The 19,825-nt window shown below is 40.9% G+C and overlaps 1 protein-coding gene across 1 annotated transcript in view; it reads left to right on the forward strand.

The window, feature by feature from the left end:
- Positions 1–19,825, forward strand: part of WDR64 (WD repeat domain 64) — a 115,413-nt gene that overhangs the window by 77,033 nt on the left and 18,555 nt on the right. Inside the window, exons 15-21 of the mRNA XM_057315483.1 lie at positions 4,037–4,210; positions 8,668–8,798; positions 11,782–11,883; positions 12,883–12,952; positions 14,162–14,198; positions 14,964–15,103; positions 16,584–16,689. Of these exons, the coding sequence (XP_057171466.1) occupies positions 4,037–4,210; positions 8,668–8,798; positions 11,782–11,883; positions 12,883–12,952; positions 14,162–14,198; positions 14,964–15,103; positions 16,584–16,689 (760 nt within the window). The remainder of the gene's footprint in view (positions 1–4,036; positions 4,211–8,667; positions 8,799–11,781; positions 11,884–12,882; positions 12,953–14,161; positions 14,199–14,963; positions 15,104–16,583; positions 16,690–19,825) is intronic.

The following is a 19,825-nucleotide window of genomic DNA, read 5'->3' on the forward strand; positions in this document are numbered from 1 at the left end:
TTTTAATCATGCTGACTGTTTTGAAATATTTTTCTCTATTGCTAAGCTATTAGATTAAGTCTCAAAGGGAAATTAATTCCCCTTCAGTTCACCAAGCAAATTCTTAGATTTGAAGGCCATGTTTTGTTGTCGTTTCTGTTTTGAACTTCCTTGAGGACTCTTCAGTGTTGCTCAGGTTAACACCCTCCCAGCAGCCTGGCCAGGGATCTGTTCTGCATGTTTTGTCTGTAGTTCTTCTCTCTGGATACTAGCCCCTCTTAGCTACATTTCTTTTTCTGCTCACTAGGATTTGGCTACTAGAAAAGCGCAAGAGTTGGCAGTCCTGAGAGGGTGAGGTGTGCAGCCATGCTGTTCCTGAGGGGTGGGTGTTTACAGCTCCCACAGCACTCCCCCGGTAGAGACCACAGCAGGAAGACCACCTGCTTCCCATTCTCTCTCCCAATTTCAGAAGTAAGGAAGGCTCCGCCCAGCTGTTCAGCTACTCCTCAACTCCTTGGTGGCAAAGAACACTAGGGTATATGTCATACTTCACCTTGTCCCCTGGACCCACCTCCTTCTGGGGATTTAAACGTATTTGTGGAGTAATCATCATGTTCAGATCTTACTGTACTTGGACTCTCTCCCACTCTGGGCCCCAGGCTTTTGTTCAGCCCAAAGGGTAACAACGCCATAATGACTTTCTTTCCCCAAATGCCAAACTTCATTCTCTTCTTGCCTCCAGAAATTGTTCCTGGAGTCAGAGCTGGGAGTTGAGTGCAAAAAAGATGTACCAAACCTCTATCTTCTCAGACTCTCAGCAGCATTAAAAAAACAAATAAGCAAAAACTGCTTCAGTAGTCATATTCTGGTACTCAGGGAACTCAGCTACGGAGTGATGCACTCAGGGGAAACCCCCGTACGGTCTATGTCTGTATTCTTAACATCTTCAGACCAGCCCTTAATAGCTTGAGCTGTAATGTCTCTCTTGCACTTACATTCTTGGTTTTATTTTCCCAACTCTCAAAAATGTGCTTGTGTCACTGCCTCGTCCTGTCACAACTGTCACTGGATGAGTTTCTTCAGGCCTGGCCTTCTTGCCATGTCATACGAAGGCAGGTAATGAACTGACTAGGCTGTCAGTGCAATGTCTGACCACAAGAGAAGGAAACAATAGTCATTTCACAATCTCAGCTTTAAGGAGACAGAATTACATCTTGCCTGTATAAAAATTTTTATAAATTTGGGATAAATTTGCCCCCAAACCCTTGTTGATAAAAACCATAGATTGGGGTGCCTGGGCTCAGTCAGTTGAGCATTGGACTCATGATTTCGGCTCATGATCTAAGGTCATGAGATCAAGCCCCACGACGGGCTCCACACTCAGCGGGGAGTCTGCTTGAGATTCTCTCTGCCCCTCCCCCCACTTGTGAGCACACATTCTCTTTCTCTAAAATACATAAAATCTTTGGGAAAAAAACATAGATTGGTGAGTTATTATTGTTGTAATATCATGAACAGAGTGGTGCGGGAGTTCAGAGATTTCGAGTAATTAACACCAAAATAGTTCAAATTCTGAAGACCCTCTTACTTCCCTTTACCTGTCCTTCCATCCACGTAACTTTATGTGTTTACTCCTGTAGCCCTATTTGTGAATCCCTTAAAGCAAAAGACCTTCCCTTACAAGGCGATTAACATAATACATGTTCATAGCACCATGTGAACTGCGATTTTCCAGGAGCACCAATTCCTGATGGCCTATCTACCAATACCAACCTCAGATAAAAAGTTTCAGCACTTAGGGATGAAATGAAAAAAATAAGAGCAATTTTTCATGAAACTAATGTTGCTTTTTATATTTAAAGATTGTATCTTTCCTACTTGTTGGTATTAAACTATAGCCTTTCTTGTCATAAAATGATGATAGCAGAGTTTCCAGTCCCCTTCTCCCCCATCTCCTCTCTTGGTAAAATTAAATGTTATACCTCTAAGTCAATATTCCAAAGTTCGGTTGTTGTTGTTGTTGTTGTTTAATTTTACTGCTGCATGGATTCAGAAAGATTGCGAGCCACTGTGTCCATCAGGGGGCACATGAGCTCAACTAAGCTATTACTCAACACGTCAATGTCTGACCACTTCCTAGACATCGATGAACTTCCTTCTGCTCCCAAAGTGGCACAAACTAACCAAAGACCCACCTAGCAGGTAGGAGGACCGCTGGCCAGTGCTTTTAAACTAACACAGATAGGAGATAACAGAGACCTTAGATCACCTAGAAACATAATGCTTTTGAAAAAAGAAAGAACTTTTATCCATCCACTCAATGAAGTCCTCATTTTACAAATAAGGAAAATAAGGCCCAAAGGAAGGAAGATACTTTCCTCAGGCTCTTGCTAGAACTGAGACTGGAAATGTGTTGTCTTCATGTCTAGACCAATATTCTCTCCACTTTACCACAGCTGCTCTCATCCTAAAAGATCTGTGCTCTACTAGCAAAATAACCAACCTTAAAATTTTGACTTTTATCCTCATACAAAAATTAAAAATTCAAAAATTAATAGCATCTCAACAATAATAACAATTAGAAAACAGGATGATCACATTATAAGAGCAAACAAAATTATAAAATACCTAAAATAAATTTAACAAAAAATATGCAAAAATTTTGTGAAAAAAATTCCTAAAGAACATAAACAATCTGAAAATATGGAAAGATACACCATATTCACAAGTTAAGATATCATAAAAATCTCTTTATTACATTCAATAAAAATAAATGTCTTAAAAAACAATGAAAACGTAAGTCACACACTGTGGAAAGAGGTAACATACTGTGTCCCAGGTAAATGAGAAAGTATTAGGAAACAGAATTGCTAAAGAAATCCCACAAATCCAGAAGAAAAACAGCCCAAGAGGAAAATGGACAAAGGACAGGTGAGAAAACCCAAAATGGCTCACAAACACATGAAAAAATTTTAAGCTCACTAAATTAGGAAAATGTGACTAATATAATCAATACATTTAAAATTTTATTTTAAAATATCCCATTTTAAACCCATCATAAACCAAAAAAAAAAAAAATCCATTTAAACCAAGTGTTGGAGAGAATGTGGAGAAAGGAAAACTCTTATGTAACTCTCATGAGGGTAGAAATGGGTAACACTACTTTGAAGAACCACTGGGAACATCTAATCAAGTCAATAATTGCATATCTTACAATTTAATAATTCCATCCAGGCCTATGCCACAGAAACTACGGCGCCTGTCCCTAAAAACAGGCAGTGAAAAATTGGCAGCAACCTGAACACCCTAGCAGAAGACTGGAATACACTGTACAACAAAGTCTTACAATCCTATACAGGAGTTAAAAATAAATGAACTAGACTTCCATGTAATAACTTGTATAAATCTCAAAAATATAATATTAAGGGAAACAAGAAAGTTAAAGAATCATACAGTTTATAATTTATAAAAAGGTAAAAAGCCTAAAAAGCAGGGCGCCTGGGTGGCTCAGTCAGTTAAACGGCCGACTGTTGGTTTTGGCTCAGGTCATGATCTCAGGGTTGTGGGATCGAGCTCCGTGTCAGGCTCTGTGCTGGGCATGGAACCTGCTTGAGATTCTCTCTCTCCCTCCCTCTGCCCCTACCCTCCTAAAACAAAACAAAACAAAACAAAACAAAAACAAAAAAAACCCTGAACGCAAGGGCATTACATATGTACAATAGACACATATATACGTATAATAATATATGATACACACATATGTAGAATACATGTGTAAGTTTATGTGGAAATATTAAGATTTTCATAACCAACACCATATTCGGGTTACTAATGACCTCTAGGAAGGAATAAGAAACAGGAGCTATATTAAAGAGGGCTAGACGGGGCTTAAGATTTGATAATGACAATGATAATTTGATAATGATGTATCCACCACCTTGACACCCAGGTGGTCAGTGCATCATTGTATTTTCTATTTTTCTCTGTATCTTTAAAACAGCTCAAAATAAAATAGTTAATTGAATTTTTTCGCGTACTCACTGTATTTCTACTGAAGGGTAAGGAAGAGGATGCGTGTCTCGCGGTGATATGGGAGCTGCCCAACGTCGTGCCTTTCCTACAAGACGGGAATCACGCCGTGCATCTGAAGACAGCTCCGAAACACAGGAGCATGCGTATTCCTTTCCCAGATGTTGAACTGGTGGAGAAAAACTTTTCTCAAAGTGTTCACGTAAGTTTCATTTCTTGATATTTTATTCCTCTTTATTATGGGAAATTATACAAGGGTAGAGAAAATAACGCATTGAACTTATACAGTACTAGCACGCAGCTTCAGAAATTATGTGTGCATGGCTGAACTTACTCCTTTTTATTCCTACCATTTCCCACGACCACCACAAAAGAATTACTTTGAAGCAAATCCCAGATATTGTACCATTTCACCCCTAAATACTTCAGTATGTATCTCTACGTGATAATGACTCAAAAAAAATGTCACGACACCATTATTTTTAAAGATTTTTTTCTAAAATAACTTTAAGAAGTCCTTGATATCATCACACAGTGTTCAGATTTCCAAGATTGCCTCATATATTTTTAGAGTTTACAAGGATCCGAACGAGGTCTCTTTGTGGCATTTAGTGGAAAGTGTCTTAAATCTCTTTTAATCTATAAATATCTTTCATTTCTTTTTCCCTTGCAGTTTATTTATTGAAAACACTGGAGAGTTGGTGCCATGGTTTCACACTTTCTGTATTTTGCTGATTGCATCCCCCTGGTGTGATTGAAGGAATTCTGTGTGTACTTCCTCTAGCCTGGTTTCACTGCATGAGTTTGATTTTATTTTAATAAGACTCCGTACATGCCACCATGTACTTCCATCAGGATTCACAAAATGACTGGTTGTCTTTCTTTAAAAAAAAAAAAAAGATAAATTGTTTTAAAACCTGTAAGATTTTTTCATGAGGTGCTTATATCTACTCAGTGTCACAGGAGCATGTGTTCACAGCTGAGGGGTAAAGTGGGGGGCATGTTTCAGGCTGAAGAACAGAGAAATAAGGAGACTGCCCTCTTTGTTCCCATAAAAATGTAGGTCGACTGACTTTTCTTTTTTTTTTTGGAGACTTTATCCACTTTATTTGCTTACTCCAATATTAGCTCAAACCATTTACACTTTTCAGTTTTTACAAGGATAAGTAGTCAGAAACTAAAGAATGCAAGACACCACAAATTCTAGAGGGAGCAATTAAAGAAAGTCTTGTTTTTCACCTGTCATTAGTGAAGAAAATGTAATTTAAGAGAGAATAATATAACTTGCTTCAAAGAATTTTGGCAACTGTTCTTTTTAAAGATTATATTTATTTTAGAGAGGGGGAGAGAGAGAGAGCGCAAGAGTGAGGGGAGGGGCAGAAGGAGAGAATCTCAAGCAGATTCCGTGCTGAGCCCAGAGCCTGACCGGGGGCTCCAGCTCACAACCCTGAGGTCATGACCTGGGCCAAAACAAAGAGTCAGTTGCTTAACCTACTGAGCCACCCAGGCGACACTGGAAAGTATTATTTTATCATACTATGGGGAGATATTGTATTATTGTCCCTCAAATTTAAATGTTAGTTTAGCACTGCAGTTCCAATTCCATTCATAGTTAATTTAAATCAAAAGTAGGTTTCATTGGTTGCTAAAAGATTTGAAATGAAAATCCACAGTGACCGTCATCGCCTCATGTGTGCCAAAGTTGCAAGAGCAGAACCCATCTCCTTAAACAGTCATTCTAGGCCATTTCGTCCAACTCCACACAACTGGAAGCACTCGGTTTGGTTTGATGTTCCTTGTGAGGAGCTAATAAAGCCAGGATGATGCTTAACGCACAGTGAGCCAGATCTGATGCAGCTGGCAAGGTATTACATGTGAAATGAAAAGGGCTCACTTTGGGAAAAAAGGCGGGGGAAACTTCTGTAATAAATTATTGAAGTAATAAATGAAAGTGCCTTTTAGGATCATAATAAAAATGTAAATTGTCTTTGAGTTTTGACCCTTACATTGTGTATGTATGATAATTAGCATTTATAGCACTTCCTTTTTGCAACATATTTTAAAATTATAGATGGAAAATTTGTAAAAGTCACTTCGGGGAAAAAAAAATTCTCTTAAGACTCTCCCATTTATGAAGCTCTGTTGGTTGAACACCGCTCTGCAGCCTGCGTGGTTCTTAGCCCCGGGAACGCAAAGATTACTGAGGTAGGGTACCCGTCCTACTATGGCAGCAGGGCAGGAGCTTGGAGGGTTGGGCCAGGCGAGGGCCTAATTGCTGATTCGGTTGGAAAGAATGACCAAGACTCAGCTTGGCCCAGATAGGAAGTTTCTAGGGGGAACGGAGAAGACAAAGTGAATGCCAAGTGGAGGGGGTAAAATGGAAAATGTCACAAAGGTGAGAAATGGCATGGTTTGCGAGGGATAACTGCAGGTATGTCAGTGTGGCTGTCAGAGGACAGGGAGGAAAGGAAGATGGAGATGGACAGAGAGGTAGGGGCTGGATCGTGCTCACGGTGTTATGGCACTTGCATCTCGTAGAAGGAAGGAAAAACGAGGAAGGGGCTTTAATGAGAAATGGCCTGATCAGGCTGTGTTGTGGGTGGCACCAATGACGCTGCTTCGATGACAGTTTGGAATGGGACAGAATTGCAGGCAGAAGATCAGGCAATAATCCACTGTTTGAGCTGAAGGACATAAGGCCATGACAGTGAAGATGGTGGAAGAAGAGATTTCAAACAATATTTAGGTGGCAAAGTGGCAGAACTTGGGCTTCATTAATTAGGGATTGATGTCATGCAGTTGAGAGAGGACAGATCTGAGAGGAGGAAATCAAGGACAACACGGAGCTACCCTGAACGGTGGGCTGGGACGTGGTGCTACCAGTGAGCTATAGAATAGAATGAAATAACGTGCTTGAAGGAGGCAAGAAGTTATACATGTTAAGTTTGAGATACCTGTAAAAAATTTCTAAGTAACTAAATATACAACCCTGAAGCTTATGGGAGGGAATGACTAGATTATTAGGACATTGAGACTGGGATGATTATTAAAACACAGGGGACAAGACTGCCCAAAAGGAGTTGGAAAAAAGACAAAGCAAACGGGGTAGAGGTAAGGCCTCAGCATGTTAATAACTAACAGACTGGCAGATTAAGAGGGTATCAAGTAGGAAGCAGAAAAGGAAAGGTCATACACAAACAAAATTAGGAGTCTGGTGTCAAAGATGTCAAGAGAGTAAGAAGTTTCAGGAAGGAGTAAGCAGTTGGGAGTGACAAGAATAATACACTTGTAATCTTTTTTAATTTGCGTACAGTTGACACACAACGTTACATTAGTTTCAGGTGTACAACTTAGTGATTTGACAAGTTTATACATTATGCCGTGTTCACTGCAGGTGTAGCTACTCTCTAGCCTGACACGCCGCTATCACAATGTCATTGACTCTGCTCCTTATGCTGTGCCTTTTATTCCCATGACTTACTCCTTCCATAACTGGAGGCCTGTGTCTCCCTCTCTCCTTCACCCCTTTGCCCAACCCATCCCCTCTGGCAAACATCAGTTCGCTCTTTGTAGTAATAGGTTCAATTCTGCCTTTTGTTTGTTTTTTTAGATTCCACTTATGAGTGGAATCATATAGTATTTGTCTTTCTCAGTCTGACTTATTTCACTTAGCATAATACCCTCTAGGTCCATGAATGTTTTCTCAAATGGCATGATCTCATCCTTTTTAAAATTTTAATTCCAGTGGAGTTAACATACAGTATTATATTAGTTTCAGGTGTACAATATAGTGATTCAACACTTCCCTGCATCACCCAGTGCTCATCACGACAAGTGCCCTCCTTAATCCCCAACACCTGTTTCATCCATGCCCCCCCTCCTCTAGTAACCAGCAGTTTTTTCTCTATAGTTAAGAGTTTGTTGGGATGCCTGAGTGACTCAGTCAGTTAAGCATCTGCCTTCAGCTCAGGTCATGATCCCAGGGTCCTGGAAGGAAAGGAAAAGGGAGAAAAGGAAGGAAATTCCTTTTTCATGGGGGATCCTAGGTGGCTTAGTTGGTTGGACGTCGTTGGACTCTTGGTTTTGGCTCAGGATGCTGGGATCGAGCCCTGTGTCAGGCTCTGCGCTCAGCGGGGAGTCTGCTTGAGGATTCTCTCTCTCCCTCTCCCACCGCCCTTCCCTCTGCTCGAGTGCTCTCACTCTCACTCTCTCTCTCTCTCAAATAAATAAATGTGAAAGAAAAACTTTTCATTCTGTACTATGGAGCGGAAGCCAAACAGTGAGTAAAAAGGAGATCAAGAAGGAGAATCAGCCGATGTAGATTTTCAAGAAGTTTGAAGGGAAAAGAAGGATGGCAAGGTGATCTCACGGTTGGTTGGTCCAGGAAGAATAAGTCAAGGCTGAGAGGAAGGAGCCGGTAGATGGAAGGGTGTATTTTGTTGTTTTAGTGAATTCAACAAGTTGAAAAACTTTAATGCAAAACTAACTCTATTTTACTAAATTTCATAGCAATTAGTAATAGTAAATTTAAGTAACTTTAAAAAATCATAATAAGACTTTGGTTTTAATGATAGAACAATAAAGTGTACACATAGCACTTGTACTGTGGTTAGATGCTGTGTTCGCGAGGTCCACGAGTCTGCTCCCTTCCTTCTTCAGAGTCCTGCCATCAGTGTGGAAGTGAACTGTATTGATTTACTGCAAGTAGAAGGATATAATTTGATAGCTGCTGGAACCTTAAATGGTGTGATTATCTTATGGAATTTTGTAAACTTTACCGTCAAAGAACTGTAAGTTGCATCTTTTTCTTAAACAATATAAAAGTTGTACTACAATTGAGCCAAAGCAACATTCAATACTTTTTTTTAAAGACAATAAGTAACAGTGGCATACCATTGGTGTTCTGATGTCCAAATCCCAGAATAATAGGAATACGGTGAACCTTAAGTATTCATATTCCCAAGTGCCTTGACTTTCACTCCTCTAGTACATGCTTTCATGTGGGATCTTGTCCAAATTTATAACCTCAGCAAAAAGTTAAAATAGATGTTTTAAACACTAATCTCCCTAGAGCTTTAAACACACATATCTGCCTATTACCATCTGGGTCACCAACAACACCCGTAAAGCCCAAAGCTTTGTCCCAGTCTACCCCTCCCCCATGTATCTCCTCTTCCTGTATTCCCAGTGACACCACCACCTACTCAGTCACCCACGTCGAATGGTAAGTGGCATTCTAGGCAGGTTTTCCTTTTTATTCACCACTGCAACACGTTCAGTGCTAACAAGGGGCTGGCATATGCAATTAAATAAATCAGTCTCAACCGATTAGATTTACCCAGTACCATGACCAAAAGCTTTACCACTTCCTGCTATTCATTCCTCTTCCTCCTCCTCCTCCTCCTCCTCCTCCTCCTCCTCCTCCTCCTCCTCCTCCTCCTCCTCCTCCTCGTCCTCCTTCTCCTCCTCCTTCTTGTTTGAGAGAGAGAGAGACTGTGTGTGTACATGGGCATGGAGAGGGGCAGAGGGAGAGGAGAGAGGGAATCTCAAGCAGACTCCCCACAGAGGTTGAAGCCGGACTCGGGGCTCAGTCTCACAACCCCGAGATCATGATGTGAGCTGAAATCAAGAGTCTGATGCTTAACTGACTGAGCCACCCAAGAGCGCCCATGCTATCCATTTCTAAGCGTTCTTACCATTGGTTGTAAAGGAAGTAATGTAACATTGTATTTTTCGCTATGGATGGTCATAAGTAATAAGCTCTCCCCAGTTGTGTAACTGGGCTATAAGCAAGGGCCATATGTGAACATCCTATGTGAAGGGAATTTGTAATATTGTACTTTGAGGTACAAGATGGTCAAGAACCTTAATGAATGAATAAAAATCAAGTCTATCTAAGCATTCAGAGGAAGGAAAGAGGTAGAAAAGGGGGAGAAGAGAGTCAGAAAGGACAAAGGAAAAGAGGGAAATGCAGAAGACATCTCTGTCTCTTGAGTTACCGTGCCTCACATACTCTTGGTCCTCCTGGACTCCAGGCCTCTTTCCACTTTAACCCACTTTTTTTTTTTTAAGATTTTATTTATTTATTCAACAGAGATAGAGACAGCCAGCGAGAGAGGGAACACAAGCAGGGGGAGTGGGAGAGGAAGAAGCAGGCTCATAGCGGAGGAGCCTGATGTGGGGCTCGAACCCAGATTGCTGGGATCATGCCCTGAGCTGAAGGCAGACGCTTAACCGCTGTGCCACCCAGGCGCCCCAAGTTTAACCCACTTTTGAGGGGACATACTCCTTTCTTCCTTGGACCCTGGATTGATTCTCCTCGAATCATCTCTTTCTGCAGGCTCCTCCTTTTGTACCTCAGCCCCATGTTCTCTTGGGCCCTGCCCCTAGAATTCTTGTCGTCCTTCCATTCCTCCCTTTCAACCCTTGTCCTTGGACTTTCTCACGACTGTATACTTGTCACTCGATGCCCATGTCAATAGGCACTGTGCAGTTCTTTACCGTCTTATTAAAGCAGTTCTCACACTGTGTCAGCTCGTACATGACTCACTATGAAGGGAAAGCAGATAGACAGGCAAAGGCCGTAGTCCTGCCGCCACAGCATGACGAGGGAAGCTCCCCTGAGCATGTTCCCGACTCGAAGCCGGAGATGCTCCGCATTTTGCCAAGAGATGCAAACCCAACACGCAGTTAGAGAAGATAACAGCCTAGTGAGCCACACATCGCATTCCCTGCCCGTGAGAACAGGGTTCCACAAGAATAACTGACTTACAATCACTTCAGTATTTTGCAAAACAAACAGTTTAGTACAGAACCGTCTAACGGAACTTGGGCCCAGCGTAAAAAGGCTCCGAAGTTGAAGGTGGTTTCCATAGTGACGGTGGAAGCCGTCTCTACCTCTACCTCAAACTTGCCTAAGGTTCCTTCACCACTCGGGAGAGAGAGACTTCTCTTGCTGGTCAAAGCCTCGTGCGTTTTTTGGGTCCAAACTGGAAATTGTTCTTTCTCATTACCAGCCATTCAGCTCATCCATGGAACAGAAATATCCAAACAGTTTGAGCTGTACACGTCAACAAGCTCGCAGGCCCTTCTTCAGAGCTTGCCCCACTCCCCTGTCTCTTCCTCCGTCACTCTTCAGTCCAAATCAGCAGAGGCGATTTCCACCAAAGGGAAAGGAACGTTTTGCTACAAGATCTATTTTCAGTAAAGAATGTTAAGTGTGAGTTCAGGAGCCAAGCATGAAGTACCAGTCTAGACGGTGTAGGGACCATCGCTGAGCTCCCAGGAACCAGCCCAGTAAGGTGTATGGTTCACTGGAAGCTGGGTCCACGGGAGATGAGCACCTAGGGTGGTGTAATCCCTGAAATACTTGCTTGTCTTCACTCATTCTAAGCTCCTTTAGGTTAGGCGCCCTGTTTTATTCAGATTTGTCACTCCACTAGAATTCTGTTCTTTAAGCTTTCAAGACTTCCAGGAGGTTACATGTAAGTGCACCCTGACCCACAAGTATAACTAGACCAGCTAATTGGACTGAAAGACATTTGTTTGTTTGTTTTTATTTCATGTCATTTTGGATTAAAAGACTTCTAAACACTAAACGGTCATGTTGTTATTCAGGAAGATAGGTTCCAACTCTACGCCTCCGGGTTTTCTCTTCGTGTTCAGTGATATCGACATTGCAGGAGTCGATTACCTCCGCACGGGCGTGTGGTATAAGTGACGCAAGTTCCCTGACCCGTAAGTGCTGATTATGCGAATGGTGTTTACTTCCAGGTACAGACCTGAAGACTGCTTCACTGTGGACCCTGGTTTGGATCCCAAACGCTTTAGAATTAACAACATACTGTTCCTCTTCCGAACCCCTGAATGTGCAAGGTAACTCAGTACTTACTGATCTGGAAGTAGTGACTGGGACGTCTGTGGACGGTGTAAAAGAGTTCTGTTTATCCCCGCACTGAGGAAGGTACCGCTAAGGGAAGACAAGCTCGGCGTACTGTTTGGCTTAAGCTTTCTTCCCTGGTGCCGTCTTTTGTAGGTGGGTGGTCCCCAGGGATCTGATTTGCTGGGTGGGGTTCTAATTTCCCTTACCACGTCAGCCTTACAACAATCTCTACACCAGTAGAAGAGATAGAAAATACTTACTTGACCACACTGCGGCCAAAATCTAATTCTATGAGCGCTGACATGAGGCAGAATGTGAAAGACCCGTGTCACATGGCATCTACTAAAACTGAGCCGTCTCCATCCATTTCTGAGGGAGCAGGGCATTGTTTTTTAAATATTTAGGAAAAGCTATTTTTTCCTCTGTAGATATGCTTGAGAGTGCTGATTTTCAGGCAACACGTAACAGTATACATATCTCTGGGAAGAAATCAAAAGCAGCAGTGAGCCAGCATATAGCACCTTCCCCATTTTTGAAGACTTGTTCCATATTGACTCCTGCACTAGAACCTAAGCCACTTTCCAGCCCGTTCTAGCAGAGCACTGCTGAGATGGCCAGGCCAGAATGGATACCATAGAGAGAAGTTAGCCAGGCTTCCTGGGTGTCCACCTCCAGCCCCCTTCCTGCCATTTCAGTATCAACTTCTGGGACTAAATCTAGCCTGAGCTTTGGGACAGGGCAAATTTTTATTTCCCCAACCCAGGCAGCAATATATCTCAATTACCAAGGCTCCCCAACAGCGTGTACCAATATGGGACAGATGAATGTTGTAACACAAGATATAAGGTGTGATTTGTGTCTTAAGGAAGTGGCTCAGTACCCACAGATGATGAAAGAAGCAATCTACTGAAATTAAAGCAGAGAAGAGCCCACTTCAGGTGTGATGGAATATCTTAACTGTCCCTCCTTGGGTTTCCTCCCTGTCCTTGTAGGAGATCAAGTCAGGACTCCGTGTGCTCTTCATCCCAATGTGATTCTAGCAAAGGTCCACAGAGTAGCAAGGTAAGCAATAGAAAAAATATATCTTCCTGTTACACCAGTGTTGGTTCAAAAATAGTGATTTTTCCCATTTGAGCCCCTCCTTTGATAGAAGGTCAAGGTGGGAAAATTCTGTGTGTACATGTGCTTGTAAAAACTTGTTTTTTGAAAAAACAATGTCTACACTGGGTTCATCTGTTATTTTCCATATTTTCAAGCCTTTCATATCTGTGAATAATCAATACATACTCCTAAATAAAATAAATTACATATGCTACCTTTACCTTTCTGAAATAATAAAGCAATTCTAGGCAATCTCTTTTGCTGAAACGTATCACACACATTTCACAAGATACCTTATAACGCACTGGTTTTCAAACTCTGTTCTCAGTCCCAGTTTTACAGATTTTACACATTACATCTCTAGTAGGATTTTACTGAAAGGAAACTTTTTACTGCAAAACTTGTTTTAGAACCACTAGTTTCGTGAAAAGAATAAACTTACAAGGATGTAAGAGTCAGACAGACATACACTTCAATCCAAGTGCTTCTTTTATTTTCTGATTAGCTGTAGAGACATCACCTAATGTCTGAGTTTCTGTTTATCAGTAAAAAGGGAACAGCAGAGCCTAACTCGCATGGCTGCTAGGGGGATGGGAGACCATGTACACTAAGAACGTGGCACGCACCACACATGTGATTGCTCTCATTGTTAGGTCCTCCCTGAGCCGCGAGAATGCTGTTACAGACACCCAATTTGTGAGCATGACTCCCGCTGCAATACATTTTTCAGATGGATTAATTCAAAAATAACTTTAAAACTAATGCTTAGAAATATAAATTTAACAGAGAACAAACTGGGGCTTGCCAGAAGGGAGGGGTGGAGATGGCAAAATGGGTGAAGGGGAGTAGGAGGCTTCCAGTTGTACAGTGAATAAGCCATAGGAAGAAAAGATACAGCATACAGAATATAGTCAAATGGTAATGGAACGGCGTTGTATGGGAACAGATGGTAGCTACACTTGTGAGCGAAACATAAGGTAAAGACTTGCCTGGTTGCCATGTTGGACACCTAAAACTAAAGTAACAATGTAACACTGTGTGTCAACTGTACTGCAATTTTTAAAAATTTAAAAAAAAAATGTAAGTTCACCTGAAGAATCTATTCACCCAGTATATCTCATTTCCTTACAATTTCATAGAAATACTTCCTCTTTTTCTCCCCTAATTCAGGGAAGCAAACAGAGCATACATGACAGTGACATTAAAGGTCAGTATGAAATCACCTCTCTTCTTTCTAACAATTCCTTTGCAGTAGTGAGTTTAGGTTATAGAGTACTCTTAATGAATGTACAGAATATTCTCTTTTTTAAAATAGATCTTATTTATTTATTTTAGAGAGAGAGAGCATGAGTTGGGGGAGGAGCAGAGGGAAAGGGACTAGCAGAATCCACGCTGAGCCCAGGGCCCGGTGCAGGGCTTGATTCCAGGACCCTGAGATCATGACCTGAGTCAAAGTCAAGAATTGGACGCTTAACCTACTGAGCCACCCAGGCTCCCCTACAGTATATTCTTTTTGTGCCTAAATGTTGAGGTGGTATGAGATTCTGTAGTCTAAGAGGCAGAATTTCCATTTGTAAATACTAATTCTAGATTTTTAAAAACCCAGTGCAATACTGAGGTTTCTAGTCTTCAGCCCATTTTCCTAAAACTTATACTAGATTCATAAGCCATTTTGGATGTGTAAGACTTATGCTGGACGTACATCGGCTTTTAGCTGTTATAGACAGGGCAGAGGCTTTTGTAATAGGATCAAAAATGAACTTTTCAGGCTTTTCCAGTGATCCAGCATTCTATTTGCTAATGTTTTTTTGTTCTCTGACCTGAGTGAAGTTTGCTGGGGTTGAAAAACTTGTTCTAGGGGAAAGAATGCGTTGGTTTGCTATTTTCCTACCTGTCTCCTCTTTTATGTTCTATAAAATTTGGAATTCCAAGTATTGCAAACACCCACGGTAGCTCATCAGCTTTTCTGTAGGTGAGCAGACCGATGTCACAGCAGGAGACCAACAGCCAGTGGACAACAAACATCCTGGAGGCACCAATGTGATTGATACTCAGCCGCCTGTCATTGTCACTGCTCATGAGGATGGACACCTTCGCTTTTGGACTCTGGAGGTGATGGGGCCCATTGTTTACCTGGAGCAGCAGAGAATGAGAATGATAAGAAGTAGTACTGAGTGAATCCTAGCCTTCTAAGGGTCCAGAGAGCATGCAATTCTAGTATTTTCCAACCTTCTAGCCAAATTGCTGATTTTGCAGCCTGCCCCCTGAAAGCGCTCCTCAGACTTTACAGGAGGCCACTTTGTAATTCAAGAGGTCAAAACTGCGAAGTTAACTATTTCAAATCTTTCTTTTCTTTTCTTCCCTTTTAAGTTTTAAGTTATCTTTACACCCAACGTGGGGCTCGAACTTATAACCCCAAGATCAAGAGTCACATGCTCTACATACTGAGCCAGTCAGGCTACCCTAATCTCATGTAATATGATTACATGCCACTAAATATTTCATTGGATATGTAAATAATATTGGAGGATATTAAAGATGTATTATAGTAAAAGAACATAAGAACACTCGAATGCGGAGTATCTATAAATTTTTAGTTATCCAAGCTATTGGAAGAAGTTATTACATTGTATTGTGTGTCCTTAAATATTTTACAAAGAAAACATAACTTTTATTTACCAGAAAGTTTTAAATGTCTTGGAGCAGAGGGTGGTGGAGTTTAAAATGGGAAAACAGACATGATGGAAGGAAGGTCTTGAGTAGACTTGGTGATGATGAGATTGTTTGAGAGACAAGTAGGAAACCCAGGAAAGAGCAGCCACTTTGTATGACAGACGGTGAGACCCAACATCACGGAACAGCACAGCTCTGCTGGACAAGGCTTCCAAGTCTATCAGCAGCTCATAGCTTATCAGCAGGAAGCTCTTGATTTGAAAATACAAACTATTAACAACTTCCCTGAGAGTATCGAGGTATCGGAGCAATGCCAAAATAGAACAGCGAAATAGAAGAAAGATTAGATCCAAGTAAATAAATCTCAGGAAACGAGTAGCAGATGCAAATTCTTTCTTCCGAAGCATGGATGTTTACTCTCTAAATGAGATGGTGCCTTTGGAAGTCCTTCCTGGTTCTGACTTATCGTAGGCACTGAGAAACAATCTGCGGAATTTGAATCTCTCACAATCTCTTTATCTTGCACCAATGTTCAACAATAGCTACATCTGAAAAGGCAAATGCACTAACATTACTGTTTGAAACAAGTGAAGTACACTGCAAGCCCGAAAGGAGAATACGTACCTGGAAAAGACGTGTGAGGAAGTGATGGAAACGGTCTTAGCAAGTGTAAGAACAACCCCAAGCACAGCGGTGGTCTGTACTAATCAGAGCCTGTTGCTCTTAATTAATGGTTGTTACATCTTTGCGAATATTTCATTTCAAGGAAATAAGTCCCTACAAATAGTTTCAGTTTGTTTCTATGACAAAGAAGAGAATCATATTCCAGTAGTAGAGAGAATTTTTAGATGGATTATTTATAGAGAAATTCAACTCCAATATGGATGTTTTATAGAATTTATTGTCATGCTTTATTCAGGGAAAACTGCTGAAAAATATGCTGCCTTTCACAAAACATTCTGCCATTTCTCTGACGTCGCTGTATACGGATTCATGCACCAGGATCCTTCTGACCGGGAATATGGGTGAGTCCCTCTCAGGAGTCAGTCACATGCAGCTCCACCGGCACGTCACATAGGTGGAGACAGGACAACACATGACATGTACTGAGACAGGAGACTAAGGAGGATGCCTAAGCATGCGAGAATGTTATGAATAGCTTGCTGCGTAACTAGAACAATGGATGACTGTCACGAGCGCCTCGTCCATTCCCTGCTCTGTACCTAAAGCAAAGCATTCTATTTTTTTCCGTCTTTAAATGGGGTACAGGACCGCCTATTCCCTCACCTTACATGTCGGGAAGAGTGTAAAGTTTTCATTTTTAATCTTGAAAGAGTTATGTTACGTAAATCATTATTAAAGGGAGTGATGACATTAATTAGAAAGGAAAGGGGTTATTGGTTCTCAATAGGGTACTTTTATATTGATAACTCATATAGTTGGTCTTAATCCTTTCATGTAACACAATTCTCTCTTTTTTAAAAATATTTTATTTATTTATTTATTTATTTATTTATTTATTTATTGAGTCTGAGAGCAGGGGGAGGGGCGGAGGGAGAGGGAAAGAAAGAGAGAAAATCTTAAGCAGGCTCCACGCTCAGCACAGAGCCCAACATGGGGCTCGATCTCACAACCCTGAGATCTTGACCTGAGCAGAAACCAAGACCCGGACGCTTAACCAACTAAGCCACCCAGGCACCCCAACAATTCCCTTTTCTAATGCTTTATTTTCTTTCTTTAATCTTTTGAATAAATCCTGAATTTGCTTTCTTTTCATCTCTCCCAACTTGGAAAGATTACGTGTGTGTGCCTGCATATTTTAATTTTACCAGCATTTACTTGTAAGTTTTTCCAAAAACCAAACCAAACCAAACCAAAAACCCTAGCCAGTTTGTTAGAATTTAGACTGAAACAGCGTCTTTTCAGTTAAACAGAGGTTTGGCCTGCTTTCCCTTTCCCTTTGTTCCTCGCCCGCTCCTTCACTTACCGTTTGCTAACGTAATCTTGAGATTTGCATCCAGATACAGCTGTTACAATAATATTTGAATTTTATGTCCTCTCTTTAAAGAACACTGTTCTCATTTCAAAACTAATTTTACGAAAGTCACAACAACAAACCAGTTTGTGGCACCAATTATTTCAGTCCCCTGGAAATTACAGAAAATAATTTTTTTTATTCATATTCAGTATAATCAGTAGCTTCACAACATTTGTTTAATGTTATCTTTATTTTATCTGGTTTTATCGCTCACCACCCGTCCTATTATACCAATATCCGTATTCTTGACCTCTTTTATATCTCCATCTCCATAGTTTCTATCATCGTTTCTGTTTACAGCCAACTAGAAGGAAAATCTAATGTCAAGCAAATTGTATTCCTTTTTAAAAATGTTTGCCTGCATATTTTTGCACTAACTTTACCTACTATAGGGTAAGTTTTTTCTAGCAAAATACATAGAACTACAATTTGAAATTATCTACAGAACGCTCAGACCCGCCTCTATCGGTGTTACCAGTAGGGAGTACGTCCCTCTTGTGTAACCTTCTGTGTCTTGAGATTCGTGCTGTTGGTTGTGGTCTAGAAAACTAGACTGGGCTGGGTTTTGGATTGGGGCCATTCTAAAAGGCTTGTACGGTATCTCCTTGTAGTTTTAACTTGCATATCTCCAATGACATACAATGTGGAGTATCTTTTCATATACTTTTTTTGCCATCTGTGTATTTTCTTGGTGAGGGATCTGTGTAGATCTTTTGCCTATTTTTAAATAAGGTTGTTTATCTTCTTATTGTTGACTTTTAAGATTTCTTGGTATATGTGGGATAAGAGTCCTTTATCAGATATGCCTTTCACAAATATTTTCCCCCCATCTGTGGCTTGTCTTTCTGTTCTCTTGACAGTGTCTTTTGCAGAGCAGAACTTTTCAATTTTTTAAACATTTATTTATTTAAGAGAGAGAGAAAGAGCATGGGGTGGTAGGAGGGGGGTCAAAGAGAAAGAGAGAGATTCTCCAGCAGACTCCCCACTGAGCGAGGAGACTGATTCGGGGTGTGATCCCAGGACCTGAGATCATGATCTGAGCCAAAATCAAGAGTTGGACGCTTAACCGATGGAACCACCCAAGTGGCCCTGGAAGTTTTCAGTTTTAATGAAGTTCAGCTGATCAATGGTTTTGTTCATGGATTGTGACTTTGGTGTTCTATCTAAATAGTCATTGCCAACCTAAGGACATTTAGATTTTCTTCTAGTTTTATAGTTATACATGTTACCCTTAGAGTTGTTTTGAGCTGGTTTGTTTATCTTTGTGTGTGTGTGGGGGGGGAAGCTGTAAGGTTTGTATCTAAATTGAGACTTTTTATCATGAACTGGTGTTGAATTTTTGTCAGCTGCTTTTTCTGTATCTATTGATGTGATCATGTGATTTTTCCTCTGTAGCCTGTTGATGTGATGGATCACATTAGTTGATTTTTAAGTGTTGGCCATGGCATATAATTCTTTTTTTAGAGAGAGCGAGTGCAAAAAGGGGTGGGGGAGAAGGGGCAGAGGGAGAGAGAGAATCTCAAGCAGGCTCCATGCTCAGTGTGAAGCCCAACTCAGAGCTCGACCCCAGGATCTCGACCTGAGCTGAAATCAACAGTCAGTCGCTTAACTAACTGAGCCACCCAGGTGCCCCTATGGTGTATAATTCTTTTAATAACTTTTGGATTCAATTTGCTAATATTTTATTGGGGGCTTTACATCTATGTTTGTAAGAGCTATTGGTTCATAGTTTTCTTATAATATCTATGTCTGGTTTTGGTATTAGGGGGTGCTGACCTCCCTGAATAAGTTAAGAAGTATTTCCTTTCACTTCTGTATTCTGGAAGATTTTGTAGAGAATTGGTAAGATTTCTTCCTTAAACATGTGCTGTATTCACCATTAAACCCATTTTAACCTAGTGGTTTCTGCTTGGGAAGATTATTGATTACTTTAATTTCTTTAATAATATAGGTCTATTCAGATTGTCTGTTTCTTCTTGTGTGAGTTTTGGCAGATTGTGTCTTTCAAGCAATTGGTCCATTTCATTTGGGTTATTAAATTTGTGGGCATAGAATTCATAGCATTCCTTTATTATCCTCTAAATTCCCCTGAGATTTTTTTTTCTTAGCCTGGCTGGAAGTTT

This window comes from Ursus arctos, unplaced genomic scaffold (genome assembly GCF_023065955.2).
Source record: "Ursus arctos isolate Adak ecotype North America unplaced genomic scaffold, UrsArc2.0 scaffold_2, whole genome shotgun sequence".
Classification (NCBI taxonomy): Eukaryota; Metazoa; Chordata; class Mammalia; order Carnivora; family Ursidae; genus Ursus; species Ursus arctos.